General features: G+C 36.2%; 1 protein-coding gene across 4 annotated transcripts in view; it reads right to left on the minus strand.

Moving 5' to 3' along the window:
• Nucleotides 1-23,212, minus strand: part of Kdm4c (lysine demethylase 4C) — a 315,679-nt gene that overhangs the window by 111,312 nt on the left and 181,155 nt on the right. For all 4 annotated transcript variants that reach the window (XM_070033227.1, XM_070033229.1, XM_070033228.1 and 1 more), the window contains 3 exons: nucleotides 6,006-6,187; nucleotides 4,012-4,225; nucleotides 982-1,058 (listed from right to left, as the gene is read on the minus strand). In XM_070033227.1, the coding sequence (XP_069889328.1) occupies nucleotides 982-1,058; nucleotides 4,012-4,225; nucleotides 6,006-6,187 (473 nt within the window). The remainder of the gene's footprint in view (nucleotides 1-981; nucleotides 1,059-4,011; nucleotides 4,226-6,005; nucleotides 6,188-23,212) is intronic.

The following is a 23,212-nucleotide window of genomic DNA, read 5'->3' on the forward strand; positions in this document are numbered from 1 at the left end:
AATCTTCCAATGTATGGATACAAAATGAAAAATTAGATTTATACTTTTTAAAATTGTAGAGATTGATGCATATAGTAGATAAACCATAAAAATTTAAATTAAAAGTAATGAGATATAAAAATAATTTAACTAGTAAGCAGAAACTGAAGTCAGAGTACTGCCTTTCTGCACCTAAAAACAAGGATTCACTAATGTCTAGAATGTCTCTAATGGCACTATCATGAAGGGGAAAACACTGTTCCAAAAGGAATTAACAAATAGATAAGAAGTGCTCCAAACCAGTAGCCGAAAATAAAATAACTTCATACTATTAAACGACTGGATATATTTATCCAGTCCTGCCTACAAGCTTCCTGACTGTCTTACAGAAGCTCTATATTTACTAAGAATTTGCTAACATAATTGATCATTTCAAGGCTACCAATGAAGAGACTTCTTAAATAGGACATATTAACTCTAACACAAAATATCACTTCAACTATAAAGAGTGCACATATTTTCCTTTTTCTTTCCCTCACTTTCCAAAGCGAATGTCAGCAATGAAATCATTCAAAACAAAATCCCTTTCAGCCACTTTTAATTTATAGTCACCATATGTCTACTTCCACACTGAGACCTAACTATAGATAAATTTTCATCATGCAGGGCATACTCCATATATTGTCTTTTAAGTTTTTAACTTTGATTGCAAGGAAATTTAATGCTTTATCATTAGTAACTGTTGAAAAATAAAGGCTATTCTCATAATTGATAACGTCAAGCTAAACTCCTGCTCTGGTATCATCAGCCAGGGATACAGCTCAGGGACAGCACCTAGGCCCAGAGTTCAAGCCAAAGGACCAGCAAAACAAATAAATAAACAGTGAACTGTGGAACTGCATACAAGAGCATGAGAGCAATCTTATCTTTCCTTGATTTAAAGGCATTCACAGTAGATAGTGGGAAAAGAGGAGTAAAGCATTATTAAAATACACTACGTACTGCTGTCCATGCATTTCTTTTGCAGCGGGCACATAGCCATCCATCATAGATCTCATGAGAAGGGACACCATAACAACCTAAAAAATAACACATATCTGTGTGTTGCATCTTTAAAGCATGACATATCTCAACATGAAAATACATAAAGCCAGGTCAACTATCTACCAAACTGTTCTTGACTCCCACTGCTTAGAAAAAACAAGCAAATCTGGCTTAAAGATATTTCCAGGGTGTAGTGAGGGAGGTAGGGGAGGGAAGGGATAATGGGAGAACAACAAGGAAGGGGTAACAATGCTTGAGAAGAAATGTACTCATTGTCTTACTCCTAACTGTAACCCCTCTGTGCAGCAACTTTACAATGAAATAAATTTAAAAAATATTTCTAATTCTCAAGCATCATAATCAATAAGACATTAGTCCCAGGAAAAATTAATATGTCTTGATATTAATCTAACTAGTTCTTATAATATTATCACAGAGGTAGAATTTCTAAGCCATCAAATTTATTCAATTCATACATAAAAAATTCAAATTAAAATGCAACTCATAAAGCAATTTTGGGGAATGTTAAAATAACACAGTAAATACATTTGACATACTACTTTTAAATTAACAAATTAAAATTACACTTCAAAAATTAATCTAAATTAGCTTTAATTTCAGTGATGGGGCAAAGGCTACACAGTCTGTGATCAGTGTGAAGGAATGTTTTCAATTCAATGTCTGGTTCAAAATAAATAAGGAGATGACTGATGGTATAAATATATGCAATAATTATATAGCACAAAGCAACATATATTACTGTTTGATTCTCGTACTGAAAATAACAATTAATGAGGCAAGTAAACATGTGTGTAATTGCAGCAATTTGGAGGCTGAGTCAGGATGAACTCAAATTTGAGATGGCCAGTACTATACAGTAAGACTATCTCAAAGGGATAAACAGAAGATGAACAGAAATGAGACAAGAGGAAGAAAAGAAGAGAGATGGGGAGGAAGGGAAAGGAAAGGACCTGATACCCTTACAGAAGAAAGAGTTTTGGAACAATTTCAATTAGCAATTTCTACCAGGATCAATCACAATTGAGATAGGAGCAAAAACAAGAGATGTGATTAAACCAAAGAAAAGTCTAACATAGTTAACTGAGTTTATAAACTACTCAGATAAAGCATATGTTTATATGCTTTATCTGTTTATATGTTTATATAGCTAGTGCATTCAGGAATCAAGATTAAATCCCTCCTTTTTGTGTGCTCGGCCTCTTAAATGTACATAATAATTTAGGTTGGATTCATGAATGTGTATGTGTATTACAACTTGATATCTATACAAAAAGAAACGTATCATATTCCAAGCACATGATGCTTGAGAAGGAATGAACCTAATTAATAATTATAAGAGGATATTTCAACTCTAATATAAGACTATTATTGCTGTGTGTTAAGAAAGATGATATGGGGCTGGGAAGGTGGCTCAGTGGTTGAGCGCTTGCCATACATGCATGAGGCCCTGGGTTCAATTCCTCAGTGCCACATAAGCAAAAAGAAAAAAGCCGGATGTGGTGCTGTGGCTCAAGTGGTAGAGTGTTAGCCTTGAGCTGAAGAGCTGAGGGACAGCGCCCAGGCCCAGAATTCAGGCCCCACAACTGGACCAAAAAAAAAAGAAAGATGATAATAATTCTATTACAAATCATTCAAACTACTTCCATAGCAATAGACTATACATAAGTATATTAAAAGAAAATAAAATGCTCAGAGCTAGCATACATAAGGCCCTGAGTTGGATCCTAGCACCACTAAAAAGAAAAAATGAAAAGAAAACAGGTGCTGGTGGCTCACACATGTAATCCTAGCTACTCAGGATGAGTTCTGAGGATTGCAATTCAAAGCCAGACTGGCAGAAAAGTCCATAAGACTCTTATCTCCGATTAATCATTGAAAAACTGGAAGTAGTGCTGTTGCTCAAAGTGGCACAGCACTAGCCTTAAACAAAAGAACTCAGGGACAGTGTCCAGGGCCTGAGTTGGAGCCTCACAACCAACAGAAGAGAGAAGAGGGAGGAGGAGAGGGAGAGGGAGAAGAATAGAAAGTGGGAGAGGGAGGGAGAGAGGGAGAGAGAGAGAGAGAGAGAGAGAGAGAGAGAGAGAGAGAGAGAGAGAGAGGGAGAGGGAAAGGGAGAGGGAAAGGGAGAGGGAAAGGGAGAGGGAGAGGGAGAGGGAGGGAGAGGGAGAGGGAGGGAGAGGGAGGGAGAGGAAGGGAGAGGGAGGGAGAGGGAGGGAGAGGGAGGGAGAGGGAGAAAGGGAGAGTGGGAAGGGGGAAAAGAGGAGAAGGAAGGGTAAAGGGGAAGAGGGGAGAGGGAGGGGGAAGGGAGAGGGCATGAGGAGGAAGTGGGGGAGGGGAAGGAGAGGGGAGAAAGTGGGGGAAGTAGTAATGCTGGTATTGGTGACGGAAATATGGAATAATGCTTTAAGACACAGTTGGTAATAGATTCCTTCAAACATTCTGCAGTATTTCCATATTAAGCCAACTTTTATATAAAAATACCACGTTGATTAATAAAATATGTGGCTGAACCATTTCCTTCCAGGGGAAAAAAAATGTATTTTAATGATAGTTCCCCTTGGAAACCAGGTGAAAAATAAAACATTTAGCTCAGTAAAACCATAACTCTGTCACTAAGGGACTATTTATTTCTCTCTAAAAAAGCACAAAGAAATATAATTATCAGTTGTCAGACATCCGAATTAAGTTCTTGCAAACCAATATCTTAAAGTAAACAAAATTCAAATACATGAGAAGTGCCCTATGATGCACCTGGAATCCAAACAGAAACTCCAGACCTGCTCTCCACTGGCACTGCAGAAAACTGGAGAGAAAGAGAAGATTATCTAGTCATCCTTTCACTAGAAGAAATGTGAGAATCAGCCAATAGTTCAGTGCAATAGATTTGACAGGTTCCAAAGAGGTGAGAAACAAGGAATAGGAAAAGCACAGAAAAGCCAGTGACTGAAAAATTATAGACATATTTACTTGCATGAACTCGTACACAGCACTTCGCACAGGAAATTAGAAGACTTGTTCCGTCCTCTTCAAGGAAGGCATTAGGTGGGGAATATTCTATGTTTTCTTCACTATAAATAAAACACATCTCTGGAATGAGGGGCTTAGTCTTTCCTCCCAAAGTAACCACTTCATTCAATTTTGTCTCCCATCTCAAATCATTTTCTTCATTGCTGCTATCTGGCTGAAAAACACAACATTTCAAATGAGTGGAAAACATGAACAAGAGCTCATTTATTCTAGTCACTCGAAGCTATTGTTCTGGTCACTGACAGATTCTACTTTGGTTCTTCCTGTTGGTCTCCTTAACCAAACTACTAGCTTTTTATCAGTCCTTCTAGACTTTCATACAATATCAAACGTTTAGGAACAAGAGAATGCTCTGCTCAAAGAAGGAAATGATAAACTACTAAAACAGTTCTTCCAGAAGTGGTTCACAGAAAGCATTAATTATCAGGTAAATTGTTTTGCCTCTTTATTTACACCAGAGTACGACCTGGTTTCATTTAATGAAAAATATTACCTGGTTACCTTTGAAGAAGCGTTTTCAAAGACCCCAGTCTGAATCTAGACAACAGCATTGAGAGGCTTCAAAGCCATTTGCCTCCTACTAAGGCTTAAGTAGAAAGAGGCAGAACTGGTACATGTGACCAAATAAGAAAGGATTGTGTGCCAAACAAAACTTTCACTCCCACCAAAATATGTGAAAAATGTTTAGCATTTATTTGAAACTATAACTAATAAATTACAATCGTCAGAGATTTTATATTAATAATTTCCCAAATCTTTTCTTTTCAATAGGAAATTTTTTGGTTATATAGAAATAGGCAAATTAGGATGTCAAAATAAGAATCAATAAAATTTAGTGACTAAAGCAAAATTGTTTGTCACTCACCAGAGCCACATTCAATAACAAGAAGCAAGCCAAATAAAGTAGCTCAAGCCTGTAATCTCAGCCACCTGAAATTCTAAGATTCAGGGGAATAGTGATTTAAGACCAGCCAGAGAAAAGAAAAAGTTCACAAGAGTACATCTTGATCAACTGCTGGACACAACAGCATGTTGTCTATTTTCCAAAGCTATCAATGCAAAAAGAAGCTTAGTGGAATGTCTCCAGTGGCAGAGCTCCTGCCTTGCCAATATGAGGTCATGTGTTCAAATCTCAGCACTCCCCCTCAAAAATATAAACTACCCTATTCGTAAAGTCTAAAAATGGGAAACATCACACGTTCACTTCCTGTGAAACATCTGATACAAGTGTGTTTATTCTTACAGTGAGCTCTAAGAAAGATGTCTTGTACCTTTGAATCTATTACTGAAAGTATGACCATAAAAGACAATATTCATATACTTTATACCTTAAAACATACCATATAATTCTACCCTGACAGGATTCCTAAAGATATATCTTCACTGTTAGGACTGAAGAATGTGGCTCTGCCTTAGCTGAGAGGCTGTCAGTCAAAGTGCATGACATAATGATGGAAATAACATCAATGAAAACTGGCTAATGATGGTGAACTGGACAGCTGATGTTCAAATCCAGTCCTGGCTGTGTTTTTTGCATGTTCCACATGGGAAGGTGAAGAAAGGCATTTAAAAATTAGGGCCTACATTGCCATTTATCTTACTTGAGACTATCATTTCAAACTTAAACAGAGACAAGGTCAGTGTTCTCGCTATATAAAGTTATATGCTTAAGCTTTCAGCTTGGTGTTTCTTATGAGTTTGGAATTAAATACTCCCCTGAAATAAACCAACATATCCAAAAAAGACAAAGTACTGCCAGAAACACAGCTTCTTAAGAAGCATGTAGAAATTGTTCTTTGTTCTATGAAGGCCATTACTGTCTCCTTTTTGATATAATACAAAGTCTACAATGACCGCCAGTGATCTCATGAGGGAGTCACACAGTGTCTGTAGCAAGCAGTGAAAAGGTATGTTGACAACCACATCCCAATTACCTTATAGTATGGCATGAGCAGAGTGCAAATGGCACAGTGTGGCTCCATCTTTGCTACAGCAGCATTATACTCTTGCTCAGCCACAAAATTGGGAGATTTTGTTTGCCAAAGATGAATGAGAGGCTTTGCCCAGGATTCTGTTTCTTCTACTTCTTCCTCAGTAGATGGGACCTCAGGCAATTCTTTGGGGGAAAAGAATGAAAATACAATGAGCAAGACATACTATGAGGACTAGAGGCTAAGAATGGAGAATTAACATGAGACTTCTAAATACCAGTAAGGCCTTAACACATAAGCTAATGTCTATTACATATAGTGAATGAATGGAGGTATAGCTTGCCTGGCAAGAACTAGTCTCTGGTTTAAGTCCCCAGTATAGAAAAAGAGTAGTGAGAGGAAGAGAATTGAGGGAAAGAGGAAAGGATCAGGGGACAAAGACAAGAAATAGGAAAAGGAAAAAATAAAGGAAGAGGGTTGAAAAGGAAAGAAGAGAAGAAAACACAGAAAACCAAAATCAAACCAAGCCTTTCAGAGAGCTTCAAAATATTTAAGAATAAGAGTTCCTAAAATCAAAAAGACTAATAACTACTTCTATACCCATGTGTATATTAGTATCACAGTCACTGTTGAGCAGTTAAAACTTGATAGAAAAAAGAAAAACAACTTGATGTAGACCATGTTATTGCAACCAAGCAAGAATTTCCAAATCTGGTTAATCAACCTACGAATCTTCAAGAACAACAGAGTCAAGACTATAAAGCAGCTTCCTATCCTCTTGATACCTTCATTAAAATCTGCAAAGTTTGCCAGATATCAGAGAAAATGGTTTCTATGCCATTCACTTAATTTATTTTTTAATTCCTCAGTAAGCCTCCTACTTCATGGTGGAAACTCAAGACTTCGAAATTGTCTCAAAGAAAAAAAAAAAATGCAAAGCCCTGTAACAGGTATCATACAATCAAGAGAAACATGAACCCAAACATGAAGTCCTTTAATCTGCATGAGCACTTCTGAATTCACAGAAACAGCTTCTAATAGCTCCAAGCACCAGATCTTTTTGAAATGTTGTGCTGCATAAGGAATTTTAAACAATGGTTTAAGGAACCATTTTGTGAAATATGGCCAGGCCTATAACTAATACCACTGTGAAGGAGAAATGGGGAAATCATACTACCTTGAGTAAATGTAATGAGATGACCTCTCAAAAATACTGCCAACACACTGTCAGCACCTACAATAGCTCTCTGAAATTACCTAATTGTCCTATCACTAAAAACAATAAACAGTTCTATCTTATAAAAGAGCATGCCATAATGCCAAACATATCAATTCGCAGGTGACATATACCATAGAGTGAAAGTGTTGTTCACAGGAGTATTCTGAATAATACTTCTGAAACCAAACATTATCTATTATTCTGAACATTCTAGGATTAACAGCTCTTAATAGAAAAACTGGCAATGCACACTAACCTAATAATAAAGCTAAAAGATATATGAATTAAACTAAAAATATTTTCCTTATCTATGTCATATCTGGGAATTGAGAAATAACCACATTTTCTGCCTCTACAGTTTCTTATACATAAATTCACAATAATTATTTATCACAGCAAATATGTCTTTAATGCATCTTCAAAAGCATCCTCCCTGATTACTATTTAAGTCATACCTGTCCCTCCTTAGTACCATAAATAAAAGAACAATAGAGTCTCAATGGGATAACCTGATGTTTGTCTTGGGCTTGATATTTAACCCCAATATCTGAGAGTCAGTACGAGCTCTGATACTGACTGGATGACAACAGCAAGCTCAGAGGGACTTCAAGGGAGACTCAATGCACATTTAACGAGGAAGAGCAGACCCCCTAAATTCAATAGAGAACTCAAGAAATCCTAAAATGTTTCTGATTCTAAAGACATGTTGCAATTAACTATCAGAATCTTAGGGTGTTCAGAGAATTTTTAAAAGGTTTCTAATTAATACTGATTTGTAGTACCCTATAAATTAATAAAATGACCAAAGATGAAAGACAGGACACCTTGAGAAGGTGCAAATATTTTTATTGTAATTATTAAGTATTCCTAGTTGCTTTTTATATGAATTAATTTATATTGTTTTTAACAAAAGTATATCTATAGCTTTTAAGAGCATTATATGATTTCTTGTTTCTTTTGTATTTTCCCCCTAGGGTTTATCTCCTATTGTCAATATATTTGATTTTGGTACCCTGGGTATTGTATATACATTTATCTGAATTAGGGAAGAGAAGGGGAACAACAGAATGGTAAGACAAAGGACAAAGAGGGAACAAATGCAACAGCAATAGTAACAAGACAATATGTTGGAAATGGGCTGTAAAACTGGGGGGGAGGGGTGGCCTAGGGAAGAGAGGGCAAGTGAGAGAAAAATGAGGGAAATTTGACAAAAAATGTACTCATTACCTTGTGTATGTAACTGTAACCCATCTGTACATCACCTTGGCAATAAAATTAAAAAATAATCTTTTTTAAAAGAGCAAAAAGTCACAATGAATGTTTTAAATGATAGTTAAACTGATGCAAAATTACTTAGAAGATAAGCATGATTTTAAAGGTAGAGCTCTGATCTAACCTATTCAAATAAAATAACTGCTTCATTCATAAAAACCCAAACAACCTTTGGCCTGGTTATAAATGCTTACAAGTGTAAATCTCAGTTTCTCCATATGCAAAAATAAGATTAACTAATTTTCGAACAGATTATAGGAGTCCACCATAAAGCTGCTATTCAGGGCCATAAACAGCTTGGGACTGATCATGCCTTCACTACTTGGACTCCTGGCCTCTAGAACTCCACTAACACCTTTACATAAGTCACCTAGAAAATCACATTAATAGGCATACCTAAAAATACAAGCCTTTAAAATTAATAAAAATAACAATCAGAGCCTGCCTAGCCTAACACCCACTTATCTCTGAAATATAAAATTTTCCACTAAAGTTTTTATCATTTCAGAGAAAGAAAAATGCCTTTATTCTACCAGTCACTCAAAAACATCACTGAATATCACTCATGACAATAAAGATTAATGTCCAGTACCAAAGCATCCAAAAGAACTATCTTTTAAGAAATATGAAAATAAATTATGGCATGACCATATTAGGCAGGCAATAAAAAGATTTTCAAGATTAATGAAATATAAATATACACATTATACAATATATATACATTATACAACATATAATACTAAATCAACAGACTTAAAAACAGAACATAAAAGTATATATACATAAAAGTATATATACTCCTACCAAAAACAGACTAAAAAGAATAAATGGAAGGAATAAATTGGTATAATTATAAATACAGACAAACTTTAAAAACTACAGCCAGAGTAATATTAGGATTTTAAATGAGGGAAATTTTACATTCAGAACAGACTTAGGTCAGATTCATTCACTTGCTCAGTATGATCTCTCTGAACTAAGCATAAGCAGTTTCTCTAAAGAAAAACATTTGGGCTATTTGTGTGGCTGCTGTCAGGCTGTGCTGATGGAATTAGCAGATGGGGAAAACCATCGGACAATTTCCCTCTTCCAGGCACACAAGGATCTGCTGCATGGGGCTCACATGTTTTGGCTGGTACAGCACCATTCTCTGCTAAGAACAGCACAGCAGTATCTGTTATGTTTCACATACTTGAGCAAAATCTCAGTCCTGGGAGGCATTACATATGCTTTCAAACATCTTGGAGAAAAGGGGTGAAATGGAAAGGGAAGATGTATACAAATGAAAGCAGGAATGAATGGGTTACTCAAAAAATGCAAGAGAATATTCAAATTTCAGAACTTTATTCTTCCTGTACTGGAGACTACATGCAAACTACATTTCAGTGACTTTTTTAATTGATGGCTTTCAAATTCTTTTTTTGTGTGTGTGTGGGGGGGGGGGGGCTTGGGGGGAGGGAGGAGGTCCGGTCGTGGGGCCTGAACTCTAGGCCTGGGACCTGTCCCTCAGCTCTTCAGCTCAAGGCTAGCACTCTACCACTTGAGCCACAGCGCCACTTCCGGCTTTTTTCTTTTTGCTTATGTGGTGCTGAGGAATCGAACCCAGGGCCTCATGCATGCAAGGCAAGCACTCTACCACTGAGATACCTTCCCAGCCCCTTCAAATTCTTATAAAGGTGGGTTCAAAAGGACAAAAGAAAAAAATTACAAGGCTTTTAGGAATGATTTTCATGGAGTGGTTGACATAGAGTGAATATTAAATTCCAGATTACTTTCTCTTTATATGCCACTATAATAATAGATAGCAGATAATTTACAGACCTAAGGCACTTAAGAAATTAAATAAGTGGAAATAATTGGGGGTTTGGAGAGTATGCTTGTTTTAGGTTTTAGTTCTTGTTTTGGTTTTGTCTAGGGATGTTTGCTTGTTTGTTTGTTTTTTGGTTTTTTGGTTTTTTGGGGGATTTTTTTTGGTTTTGTACTACTAGAGATTGAAACAAAACCAGTGTCTTCCATAGATTAAGGAGTTACTCTCCACTGTTAACAATTCCATCCTTCATGCATTACCTTTTAATAACACATCAAAAAGTTTTAAGTAATTCAACTGATAAAATATATGTTTTTCAAAAAAGACACACAAGGCTGAGAATATGGCTTAGTGGTAGAGTATTTGTATAGCCTGCATGAAGCCCTGAGTTCAATTTCTCAGTACCACATAAACAGAAAAAGCCAGAAGTGGCTCTGTGGATCAAGTGGTAGAGTGCTAGCCTTGAACAAAAGAAGCTCGGGGCAGTACCCAGGCTCAGGACTGGCAAAAAAAAGACAAATGAAAGGGGTGACATCCATCAAGTTGCATTGTACTTATAAACTGGTTTGTTGAATACCTAAAACACCTTCCAAATGATACACCTTCAAAACTTCTTTTGCAGGAAAATATCTTGATAATTATGGCACCTCTCGAGAGGTGTGTTTCTTAGGGAAAATGAATAGTACTAGTGTGGCTTAAATTTCTTAATGAATGATATCATAATTTTGATAATTATACCTTAAGATATATTGATCAAAACAAGAAATATGGGACAGTTGACTTATTCAATCTTATTAGATATTCCAATGGGCTGATTTCAGCTCTTAGTCAGTACTAGTAAGATGCTGCTAGTGTGATAATGCAGAAATAGTATCAACTCTGGAAGAAAACAGGCAGCATTTAAAACTTGTTACAGGGGCTGGGAAGGTGTCTCAGTGGTAGAGTGCTTGCCCTGCATGCATGAGGCCCTAGGTTCAATTCTTCAGCACCACATAAGCAAAAAGAAAAAAGCCGGAAGTGGCGCTGTGGCTCAAGTGGTAGAGCGCTAGCCTTGAGCTGAAGAGCTGAAGGACAGCACCCAGGTCCAGAGTTCAGGCCCCACAACTGGACCCAAATAAATAAATAAATAAATAAATAAATAAATAAATAAATAAATAAATAAATAAAATAAAACTTGTTACATAAAATATCTACCCATGTAACTTTAGACAAGTGAATTAATGTCTGAGTTTCAGTTTTGTCATCAATAAAAATGTCCAATTTTATAAAATTGTAAGTAATGTTCACTAATAAAGTATAAAGATAGCAAGCAAGAAAGCAACACAGTCAATTCTCCTATCCTTAAGGGGATAAGAAGAAAATTCCAAGGTGAAACTAGCTAATAAAACTAGCTAATAAAACTAGCTAATAACACAGCACCAACAGGAATTTATTCTGAGCATTAAATCATATACAGATTCACAGCTGAGCTCATCAATCTAATAGCATCCTAGGAAATACACATTCAGGAAATTAAAACTTAAAATAAAGTTCTTTGCCTTCAAAGGGTTCAAAACTCCCCACTGGAGAAGTCTTCCATTTCTTAAGGTATTTCATTAATGATATATCTAACATAAAGTCAAAAAAATACCAAAAAGAGATCGTCAAGAAGTAAATTACTAGCACAATGCTACGTGAACTACTAGCACCCATGAAAAACATCTCTCCTAATCTTAAAATACACACACACACACACACACACACACACACACACACACACACGTATGCGTGTGTGTATGGTCATCTGTGTAAAGGGAATCATGATTCTTAGACACTATGCTCTAAAAAAACTGAGGTATCACTTGTCAGATCAAACACATAGAGAAAATACAAAGCAGTCTGGTCATATGCTAATTACTAGAGAAACCAAGGGATAGGTTAGTAAAAAGCATACATAGAAACAAGTAGAGGATTAAGCCAAAACCATTCACTTTCTCCACAACAAGCTCCATCAAGTCTTCCTATCAGCTTGACTTCATACCTGACTACCTCCTTGAGGTTCTTTGCCAAGAGGATCCTTGACCAAGATCCTGAGCCAAGTCACATAAAGTTAAAGGATTTATAAAGTTTATTTTATCAAGAGAAAATCTTAATAACAATCAAAAAGGTATGGCTCAGTGATGAGTGCCAGTTTATAACCTATATAGCAAGTGTGAGACCTTAAGTTCAAATTCCAGTACTGAAAAATAAAAAGGAAAAGAGGAAAAAAAATTGAAAAAAAGAAATGTATTTAACCATCTTGAAATTAATTTTCCAAAACAAAACACTGAGTATAAAAACTAAGTCAATAGGCAAGAATATATGCCAATTTATAGGCACATTTTTCTATACTGTTGTTCAGAAAGTTAAGACCCAGAAAAGGTAACTTAGAAAAAACAGAATTCAATGGTGAAAATGTGAACCACTTCCAAAATGGTCATTGGCAAGAAACCTTAGGATATTACCAAACTTTGCAAATGTGGGAAGCAACTTCTTAAAATTCATAACCATGAGCCTAAATGCCAATATGCATAATGTTGCCAGTCTAAGACACAAGTTTTTATATTCATTGGCAAACTAAAAAAATGACGTGTGTGTGTGTGTGTGTTGTGTGTTGTGTGGTGTGTGTTGTGTGTTGTGTGTGTGAACTTTCCCTAACCTGATTCTCTACCTTCAGAGCTAATCTTAAACTTCCTCCACTCTGGGGGAAAAAAAAGTAGGAATAAAAATGTAAAAAAATGTGTTTCAAAATATGGGATAAGTTAAGATGTTGACATCTTCAGGGGAAAAAGATAATATGTAAGTTTAAGGAAACATAAAATTTCATTTAAACTGAGTTGCATGAAATTGCCATTTTTACAGCATAAAACAAACTAAATACTAGCAATTTTATGTCCTTCCATCTAATATAATCTTTTTCTCAAGATGAATGAACAGGCAATTGTAATATCAAAAACAGTTCCTCGGATATTTTCAAAGAATTTAAGAGTATGAAGTCATGTCTTAAAAAAAAAAAAGAATCAGTCATAACTATCATTTTACAATTCGCACACTTTCAGTACATACTGACACTTGATCATAAGACTTCATGCCAACAATGGTTTAGATACTTCCAGATTATATTCAAAAAGCACAGAAAGCAACTATCTACCATAAATTATAATAGAGCTAGCATATTTTGTGTTTAATTTGATCAAAATCTAATCAAGCCAATAGCCTAATGAAAGCAAGGTATTTTTTTCTTATACCTATTCCCCATTATGGGGATAAATTTATGGCATAAATTCAGTGTCATTGAAACTTCCAATAAAATTTAGTGGCAGATAAATCAAGCTAACCTGAGAACACTGGGTTATTACTACAAATGTGAGTGTTAGATAGTAGCAACATGACCTAATGTTTTATCTCCATAGAATAATACAGGGAAACATGGTGACCTATCAATAAACATTCCAATTCAATCAACTTAGTAATCTGCTGAAATTGTTGTTTTATTGCTTAAACAGACAAACATAAGCATGCTTATTATGAAAGTATAAAATTACTTCCAAGCTAATTAGACTTGATGGAACAAAAAGAAGGATTCATTTTGCCAAAATTAATAACATTTGGAGAATGACACACAGTAGTATCATAAAAACATTTGTATTTTCAAAATTGGCACAGAGAAAGACTTGTTACAAAGTGCAAATACTGTCTGCAAAAGGATGCACATATCCGTCATGATTTTCCCTTTCAATGAAAAGCAATCAGAAGTCAAGAATGAAATGACATCTCTCTTATTATATTTACATGAAAGCAAAGATTTTTTAAAGAGTTTGAAACAAACTTTGGATCACTAATCCATACACCTCAAAGTAAACATCTGAAGGGAGTCTTGTGGAGAATGAATGACTACATTCTCCAATCTCAAGTACACTTTAACTTCTACAGTAAGATACAACCAGGACTAGACCTAAATATGATAAACCAGTTATATGCTATTACTATCAAGCAAAACAAATAGTCAAATGATTCAATATTTAGCATACCTGTATTTAATGCTTAAAATAACATCTCTAGCCAGGTGCCAGTGGCTCACACCTGTAATCCCAGCTACTCAGGAGGTTGAGATCTGAGGATCGCTATTCAAAGCCAGCCCAGAGAAGGACAGCATGTAAGATTCTCATCTCCAATTAAGCATCAAAAAAGCCAGAAGTAGAGCTATGGCTCAAGTGATAGTGATAACATTGAGCCAAGAAGCTTAGGGGCAATGCTCAGGCCCTGAGTTCCAGCCCCAGGACTGGCACAAAATAACATCTCTGAAGTCTGAATCAAGAAATACTAACATACTTGATCAATATATTAGCTTAATCCTCAAGAAATAAAAGTATTACAAAAAAAAATCCATAGGGCGAGAAAAGAGTAACTATGCCAGAGAAAGAGGGCAAATTTCTCCTCAAACATTTATATACTAAAGGCAAAATGAGACAGCCAGTTTTAATTCTAATTTTAATTCAAAATTCCAATTTAAATAATGCCTTATTCTGTGAGGGGAACTGCAAAATGACAAAGAAACAGTCTTCATAGTACAGAGATTGAATAACATGAGTATTCAGAAAACTCTTTAAAAGCCAAAGCTCTCATATAATAAAATCAGTGAAAAAGTTCCAGCCCAGGAAAACAGCTGAGCATTTAACTTAATTATAAACAAAATTTTAAGAGGAAGAAAGTTTTAAGAGAACTATTTGAGGAAAGAAAATAATAAATTTTGTCAGACTGTAGTTTCTAAGATTTTACTTATTTAAATGTGACTAAGCATGGCATTTTATTTATTGACATAACTGAAAACCTAAGATAAATGGCCCCCAAACTAGTCAAGCACCATGAATGAAATGTAATTGAATAAATATTCAATATAATCCTAAATAAATTATGACAATAAGACAGACTTCCAACAAATAAATTTCTGTAACACCTCCTGAAATACACTTTGATTCTATAATCAAAGTGTGCAGACGTTACAGAGTAAGGATCAGGTCTAAGCTCTCCTTATTTTCAAAGAGATGCTTAATAACTCTTCAGTACTAGAGGGAAATCATAGTTAGAGTTATACAGACATTAGTAGAATCAAAAGCCAAAATTAAGGCTTTAATCTGAATTTTGCAAGATTCAAACTTTTAGATTAGGTCACCTGGGCACTTAGTAAACACACTAAGTTAACATCTGTATTTTCAATCTTCCTGTGTTAATTATTCTAGAAATGATAAAATTATAGTTGAAGAGTTGTAAATAAAAACGGTACAGTGATAATCAGCTCTTTTGAAAATCTGCCTTCACCATATTATCATGTGCTATTTTAAGGCATTCAAAATACCCAAAACTCATGTACAAACCACAAATTGGTTAGGAATCCTGATTACTCATGGCCAGTTCTCATGTTTTTTTTTACAGGTAAAAAGTGAGTCCAGGGAGAAGATTTGCCCAAAATTTTTTGTTTTTTAGTTTTTTGTATTATGTTGCTTAATCAGCATTAAGACATAAAGCAAGAGCTCCAGAATATATTATTGTTAGCCAACTAGATTCCTCTTTCACGTAAGCTCCAAAAAAATTTGAAGGGATGGGAAGGGTAAACAAAGGAGGAGGCTACAATGCTTGACAAGAAATGTACTCATTATCTTGCCCATGTAATTGTAACCCCTCTGTACAGTATTTTCACAATTAAAAAAATTTTTTTTGAAATTATCTCTGCCACATCTCCTCAAGTCTTTAATAGGCAAGATGCATTTTCTTTCCAAATTTCTGACTTTAGAATGTAAAGTCACAAAGTTAGAAATTCTTAGGGTAAATTTCTTTTCTGTCCTGTTATTCCCCATCCAAGCCTTATTCTAGCACAAATCAGCCCTCTATCCTCTCCCTGATCTTAGGGTCAGTGTTGGTTTTCCTTTTGCTTTTCCCAAATTCACTCACCCTTAAGGAAGGGTAAGCTAACTAGTCAATTTGCATGTGTCGCAGGGATCCTTGGTGTCCACTATCACATTAGTAAATTCACAGGAATAGCCTCAGCATGAAACTCTCCCTTACCTACCTGGATGAGATTTCTCTCTGAATCTTCACTGGAGTTACATCATCTCTTAAGGGCTCAGCTATCATTCTCCTTTCACTTCTCCTCACCATACTTTTAGTCTTATAACCATTAAAAGACTGCATGGTGAGTAGTGTTACAACCCTACTTTGTAAACCCACATGGGAAACAATGAATATCTCACACAGCTAATGGAGTGATGAAGCCCATTTGTCAGGGTCACCCTGGGTGCTATGTATTCAGGTGGTTTGTCTTATTTTATCCAACGCATTTCTGGTTGTATTGTAACTGGGAGGTAATCAGAAATCTAGTCCATCACACCAACATTCCAAGCCTATAATAACATGTTTTTGATCAAATATGGAAAATTTAAAGACATCAATAGATAAAATAAAATATAATTACCATATATATCTTGTAGGTTAAATCATTCAATTTGCTTCTCAGTCTCTTCAAGGAAATTATACTCAGCAGCATTTCCAGCAGCAGGCAGAGCAATGCCGTGCTGCTGGAGACATGCCTGCCTGTCTGAGTGGGACTGGGCTTTTACATGCCATCAGAGCATGACCTTAGTTTACAACTGCAATATAAATGTCCCACTCCCTCAAGGAGTTGGGTGAAAAATAAGGAAGTAAACAGTAGGTAAATAGTAAGTAGTAAATAGTACGGAAAGTTGGAAAATTCATATTGGAAACAAATATAGAAAGTTTTCAAAAAGCGATGTTGGAAAAGAAATGCTTATGTGTGCAGGGTGGTATCCAAGAATGATGAATGGTGTATAAGGGCAGGTAAACAGCCAAGGTTTGATGAAATGAACATTCTTCAATTGTCAGAGTAGGATGTCCATTACTATAATGTCATTTCAAAAGAAACTCTGGAATTCCTGTGGGCACAATTAAAGTGCTGCTGATAAAAATACTAATCCAAAGCAGCATCCACAAAAGCTAAACATCTGAGTGACACCAACAGAGCAATAAGAAAGCAAATTCCAATACCAAAGTTGATTGGTATTGGTTAAATACTTCCAAAGACCATAAAGAGATCATCTATCTCAAAATATTTCCAATATAGTCAAATCTAGTTTAATCCTATTTGATCAATTAGCTTCCCCAAGTGCATTATGCCCAAAGTATAAAACATGGCACTCTGAAATCACTCTTCCGAACTATACATTCTCTCACCAAGTTAGTGAGCCCTACTTCATTTAAATAGTTTCCTAGGGCTAGGAACCTGGCTCAATGGTAGAGTGTGCTTTCCTCACACATATAAGGCCCTGGGTTCAATTTCTCAGCACCACATAAGCAGAAAAAAGCCTGAAGTGGCACTGTGGCTCAAGTGGTAGGGCGCTAGCCTTGAGCTGGAGAGCTGAGGGACAGCGCCCAGGCCCAGAGTTCAGCCCACCCTGACCAACCAAAAAAAAAAAAAAAAAAAAGTTTCCTATTATTAGACATTTAATTTATTCAACATAAGCTTTCAACTCCTTCATTTTATCATATTGCATATTAGGCATGTGTCTCTGTGAGAGCATGTATTCATATGTTCATGATAAAGAATATCTTCATTAAATAGAAATACAAAATTCATAGAGGAAGTAATTTAAGTTCAAATTAAGTTCATTAATGACTTTTTTTATTTTTGTCTTGATATTTCTTTTTACTCAAGCTACATTCAATCATATTTTGAATTATACATGCAGAAGGCAATAGCATATGCATCTTTCCTTTGTGGCGATGAGATCGATAACTAGATGAGATGGATAACTAGAGGCTAAACAGAACAAATAGTAAGATAGTCTTTCAGAAGAACACATTTACTACCCCAAGTGACAACGTAAGAGAATGGGAGTAAACTCAAGACCCCACAGTGGCTACACCTGTCTTTTAACTTCAAGAAGTTCCAGGATTTGTCATAAAGACAATTCCAACTATCAGAATACAAAACTGAAATGGCTAATGTTAAATATAAAAATTGCTCACCTTTCCAGAGCTAGTTAAAATAGAATGTCTTTCTATACACATATAAACCCATGGAACATTTTTTGTTCTTTTAAAGTGACTTTTTAATGGATTGTTCTTTTAATGTGACCGGTTAATGGATTGTAGTGTTTGGCTATCTTTTTAATGGCTGAATTCAAAGTTTAGTGTTTCCCTCTTTTAAGATCCAAGGGTGATTGAGACAAGGGAGGTGCAGAAAGGACTTGTAAAGGAAGAGGCGTGAGGGTGAGCCACAAATAATGAGGTACAATGAAAGGGTTCCATTGTACGTGAGAGCAAGGAACATGTAATGTGAAAGAGGAAAACAGAGGAGAGTGGTGAGAAGTGATTGAAAAAGTTTCAAGAACACAGAAAAAGCATTAGCCTGGGAAAATACAAAGAAACAAAAAGCAGCAGATGATACCCATAATGGAAGGAAAAAAGTTTCCTGGATAGATGAGAAGGAAGATGCAGGCAGAGACGTTTTGGAAAATGAAGTAAGAGACAAAGGCTGATACTACAAATAACCTTGCTGGCTCACTACAGAATTAAGCATTTAGCTTCTATTGAAACAAAAATATTAAAATGACAAAAGGTCTCTTCAATGACTTGGCCAACTTCCATATATTCACTCTCAATGTGGAGACAGATGGAAATAAAATAATGACCAGATGCTTTATGTATGCATGTAGCACAAGAAGAGCTTTATAGACAGGTAACAGTTCTACTTCTCAGTGATGAAATGTGATAACATGTCTTCCATCTATAGAAGTCAAACCTATCAGATTTTATTGTTTTATAATGTATGGAAGGTGAAGTTTAGGCAATAGAAGACTTCCAATTGGCTTCTTCAGATCCAGTGATTTAAATGTAACCTGTTGGAATTTTATTGGTGAAATTCTATTTGTATATAGACCTCTAAACTAATCTGTAAAGGAATTATGAGACTTTTAGTAGGTATCCTCATCATCCAAAGAAAAAGAAACATTGCTCAGATCTTTGAGCTGTGTGTCCCTCAATAGATTTATACTCTCAATTCTAGTATCCTTCCATTCAGACCCTGTACCTCGACTAGAGCAAGAATATGCCAAAAAATATCAACAAAGCTCAACAGCAGAAGAGCTAACTATCCAATCTGCTTCAAGAATATGACAACCTGTACCATTTTTCTTTCAAATCTGTTTCAGTTGAACACGTGTATAATTTTTAAAACAGGAAAATAAACAAAATGGAATTTTCCTCCACATATCAAGATTATCTTTTCTAGTTCCCAAATATTAGGAAAAATATAACAAGAATGCATTTCAATTACAAAAAAATTTAATGTCTTCTTTGAAGTTATAAATATACACAGTATAAATTTAAGACTTTTTTCATCAAAAATGAATTCAACACTAGTTCTTATCTTTTTTCAGTTATGTATGCTCATATACCCTCTTTTCCACTATCACTACCTTTGTGTTTTGCTTCTAATATGGAAAATCTTCCAGTAATGAGCAGGCTAAGAGTCAGGAATTTCTTGGGCATTCTATAACTATGGGATCTTCCATAAGAAAATGACTACCACTTTCAGGCATTTGAGTATCAAACAGCCACTGCACTGTTCTGAAGAAAAGAACAACTTAGACTCCTCTGTCATCTGTTCAGGAGTTCGCCAGGAATGTTCAGTCATGTATTGTTTGACATCATTTATTGGGAAGATTACTTTCAACACTGATTGCTGTTTAAAATGACAATTTCAGGGCTGGGAAGGTGGCTCGGTGATAGAGTGCTTGCCTTGCATGCCTGAGGCCCTGGGTTCGATTCCTCAGCACCACATAAGCAAAAAGAAAAAAGCCGGAAGTGGAGCTATAGCTCAAGTCGTAGAGCGCTAGCCTTGAGCTGAAGAAATGAGGGATAGCACCGAGGCCCAGAGTTCAGGCCCCACAATCGGACCCCCCCACAAAACACACACACACACACACACACACACACACACACACACACACACACACACACACACACACACACACACACACACACACACACACACACACACACACACACACACACACACACACACACACACACACAAGACAATTTCTCAAATGCTCTAACACAGTTATGCTCCCATACACGTGGAATGCAAAAGTGGCTGAACAGTTAGGGTTAAAAATCCCCAGAAGCAACTAGCTTGAGAATTGTGTGTTCCCAATGAGCACAAAACCTACCATTCATCTTATCTTAACAATTATGCTCAGTCAATTGGAATTGCTCAAACAACATGGGCATAGAAGAGGAAAAAGCAGAGGTAACAGTCACTAGTCTAATTATGTAAATAATCACTCTAAGCTAAAGCATATCTTCCACTGCCATTTTAGAAATGTGTAAAAATCTTTACCCATCAGATAAACTCTGCAATTTTCCTCAATTCTCAAAAATCCTCAAGAGGATAACAGAAGTTCTTAACTTATTCTGATGGAAAATGAGAGTGTTGCAAAAGTCACAATCATCAACGTTTCAGCAAAATAACCTCAAACCCTTGAGACAACTTCATTAACCAAATATCCATTGATAAATTTTGCAGACTGAAACCAGAACTGCTATCCAGGGAGAAAGTCTGGGTAGCTTACAATGGCCCACTCAAAATATACTTCCTGGGAAAAGTAGCACCCTTGGAAAACTCTCATTATTCTGTGCTAGTTGTGCATCCTTTCAGGGAAGCATGCTATAGAAAAGCTATGATGGCAGGTGATGGAAATTCAGCAATATTGGTTAAATGTCAATTACTTTATACAAATTTGTGCTTCAATTTAATGACAATAAGAGGAATGTAGTTTGTGCTAGGTAAACTAAAATTGGATTAAAAGAATTTTACCTGATGTGGTGGTACATGTCAATAATCCCAGAACTAGGAATAGGAAGACCAAGGCAGGATGATAGCAAGTTCCTCGATGTATACAAATACACACTAAGGGGGCTGGGAAGGTGGCTCAGTGGTAGAGCACTTGCCTTGCATGCATGAGGCCCTGGGTTCGATTCCTCAACACCACATAAGCAGAAAATAAAAAAGCCAGATGTGGCGCTGTGGCTCAAGTGGTAGAGCGCTAGCCTTGAGCTGAAGAGCTGAGGGACAGCGCCCAGGCCCAGAGTTCAGGCCCCACGAATGGATACCCTCCCCAAAAAAGAAAAACAGAAACAAATAAACACTAAGGTATTTCATTACTTCTATATTACTGGAGCTAGAATTCCACCCTGGATTAGTTTTATAAAAAGAACCATCACCCTTATCTGATCCTCAGGTTTTGTTTTGTTTTACATCCTTACCAAATCTTTCTTCCTAGTTAAATATGGTATGTAAGAGTAAAAAGTCTGCTAATATAGTCTGGCAGATACATTTAATATAAACAAGAAGCCTGACCTTACATTGCTGCCCCCTGGACAGCCTGGAACAGTCAAGATGTCCTTGATTAAGAGTGGAGTGTAACTGAAAGGAAGACTCTTTACGAAACACCTATTTTAGTGCATCTTTTAGAACTAGGAATAAGGCCCGCACAATTTTAAGAAGTGTTTGGAAGAAATAGTCAATGGTCTAATTGGGTTGTTGTTTTTTAGGGGAGACAGCATTGGGTTTGAATGCAGGTCTTTGAACTTGCTAAGCAGGTGTTTTACCACTTGAGCTATTACTCCAGCCTTTTGGTTTTGATTTAGATATTTGAGGGCAGGCTCTAGCTTTTTGCCTGGGTCAGCCTGGGCCATGATCTTTTTGCACTTCTATGTAGCTGGGATGACAGACACACATGATAGTATGCAGTTTTTATAAGTTGTCATGTGCCTAATGAACTTTTTTGTCCTAACTGGCCTTAAACCACATTCCTCCTGATTTCAGCCTCTTTAAAGGTTTGACTTGAATTTGGGGCACCAAATGCATTTTTGTAAAAAGAGAGGTAAAAAGGGGAACTAACTTAAACAAACCAAAGAATGTTATACCTAGGAGTGGTAAATAAAAAATGAGACTCCTTTACATTAAGTGAAATCAGTGCAATGTAGTAAAGCAGAGCAATGTTTCCCTGCACACAATTTAACAGAATACGGAAGGACTGCATACAGTCTCAATTGTTGCATATCTTACTCAAGGATGTTTCAGGAGCTCAATGGATCACACTAAAAGTAAAGACAAGGGCATGGATTAAGTGATCAGTGAAGTGACCTCCCTTTTTCAGTGGACTAGGGCTTGAACTCGGGGCCTTGCTCAGTAGGTAAGTGTTGTACAATTTAAGCCATGCCTCTAGGCTTTTTGTTTTTAGGTTATTTTCAGTGAGGATATCTTACTTTTTGCTCAGGAGGGCCTGGGACCGCAATCATCTGGCCTATGCCTTCTACAAAGCTAGGATTACAGGAATTAACCACCACTTGTCATGAGAAAAAACTCAGCTGTTGTAAAATACCTTCAGTAATGCCAAGAATGACTTACTTTATGATCTGAAACACAAGACACTTTTACTAGTAATACTGCTAGATTATATGAAGCAAGTCTTTATCCTAAAATCCAAATTACAGGCTGGCAACTCATGCCTGTAATCCTAGGTACTCAGCATGGTGAGTAGCAGAGGACCTAAGGAACAGGTTTGAAGCCAGCCTGGGCAGAAAAATCCAAAAGATTCCATCTCCAATTAACCAGGAAAAGGCCTGGCTGAAGTGTGGCTCAAGTGGTAATACACAAAGTGAGAGCTTGAGTCTCTGAGTTCAAGACCTAGCACTGGCAAATAAGAACCCAAATTGCTCCAAAATTAACCCCAAGATAAGTACTCAAATGGTTTTTCTTTCTTGCTATTGTTTCTAACATATTTATAAGATGATTTCTTTGTTACTTTGTAT

Source organism: Dipodomys merriami, unplaced genomic scaffold (assembly GCF_024711535.1).
Source record: "Dipodomys merriami isolate MVZ:Mamm:240054 unplaced genomic scaffold, mDipMer1.0.p SCAF_22, whole genome shotgun sequence".
NCBI classification, from domain to species: domain Eukaryota; kingdom Metazoa; phylum Chordata; class Mammalia; order Rodentia; family Heteromyidae; genus Dipodomys; species Dipodomys merriami.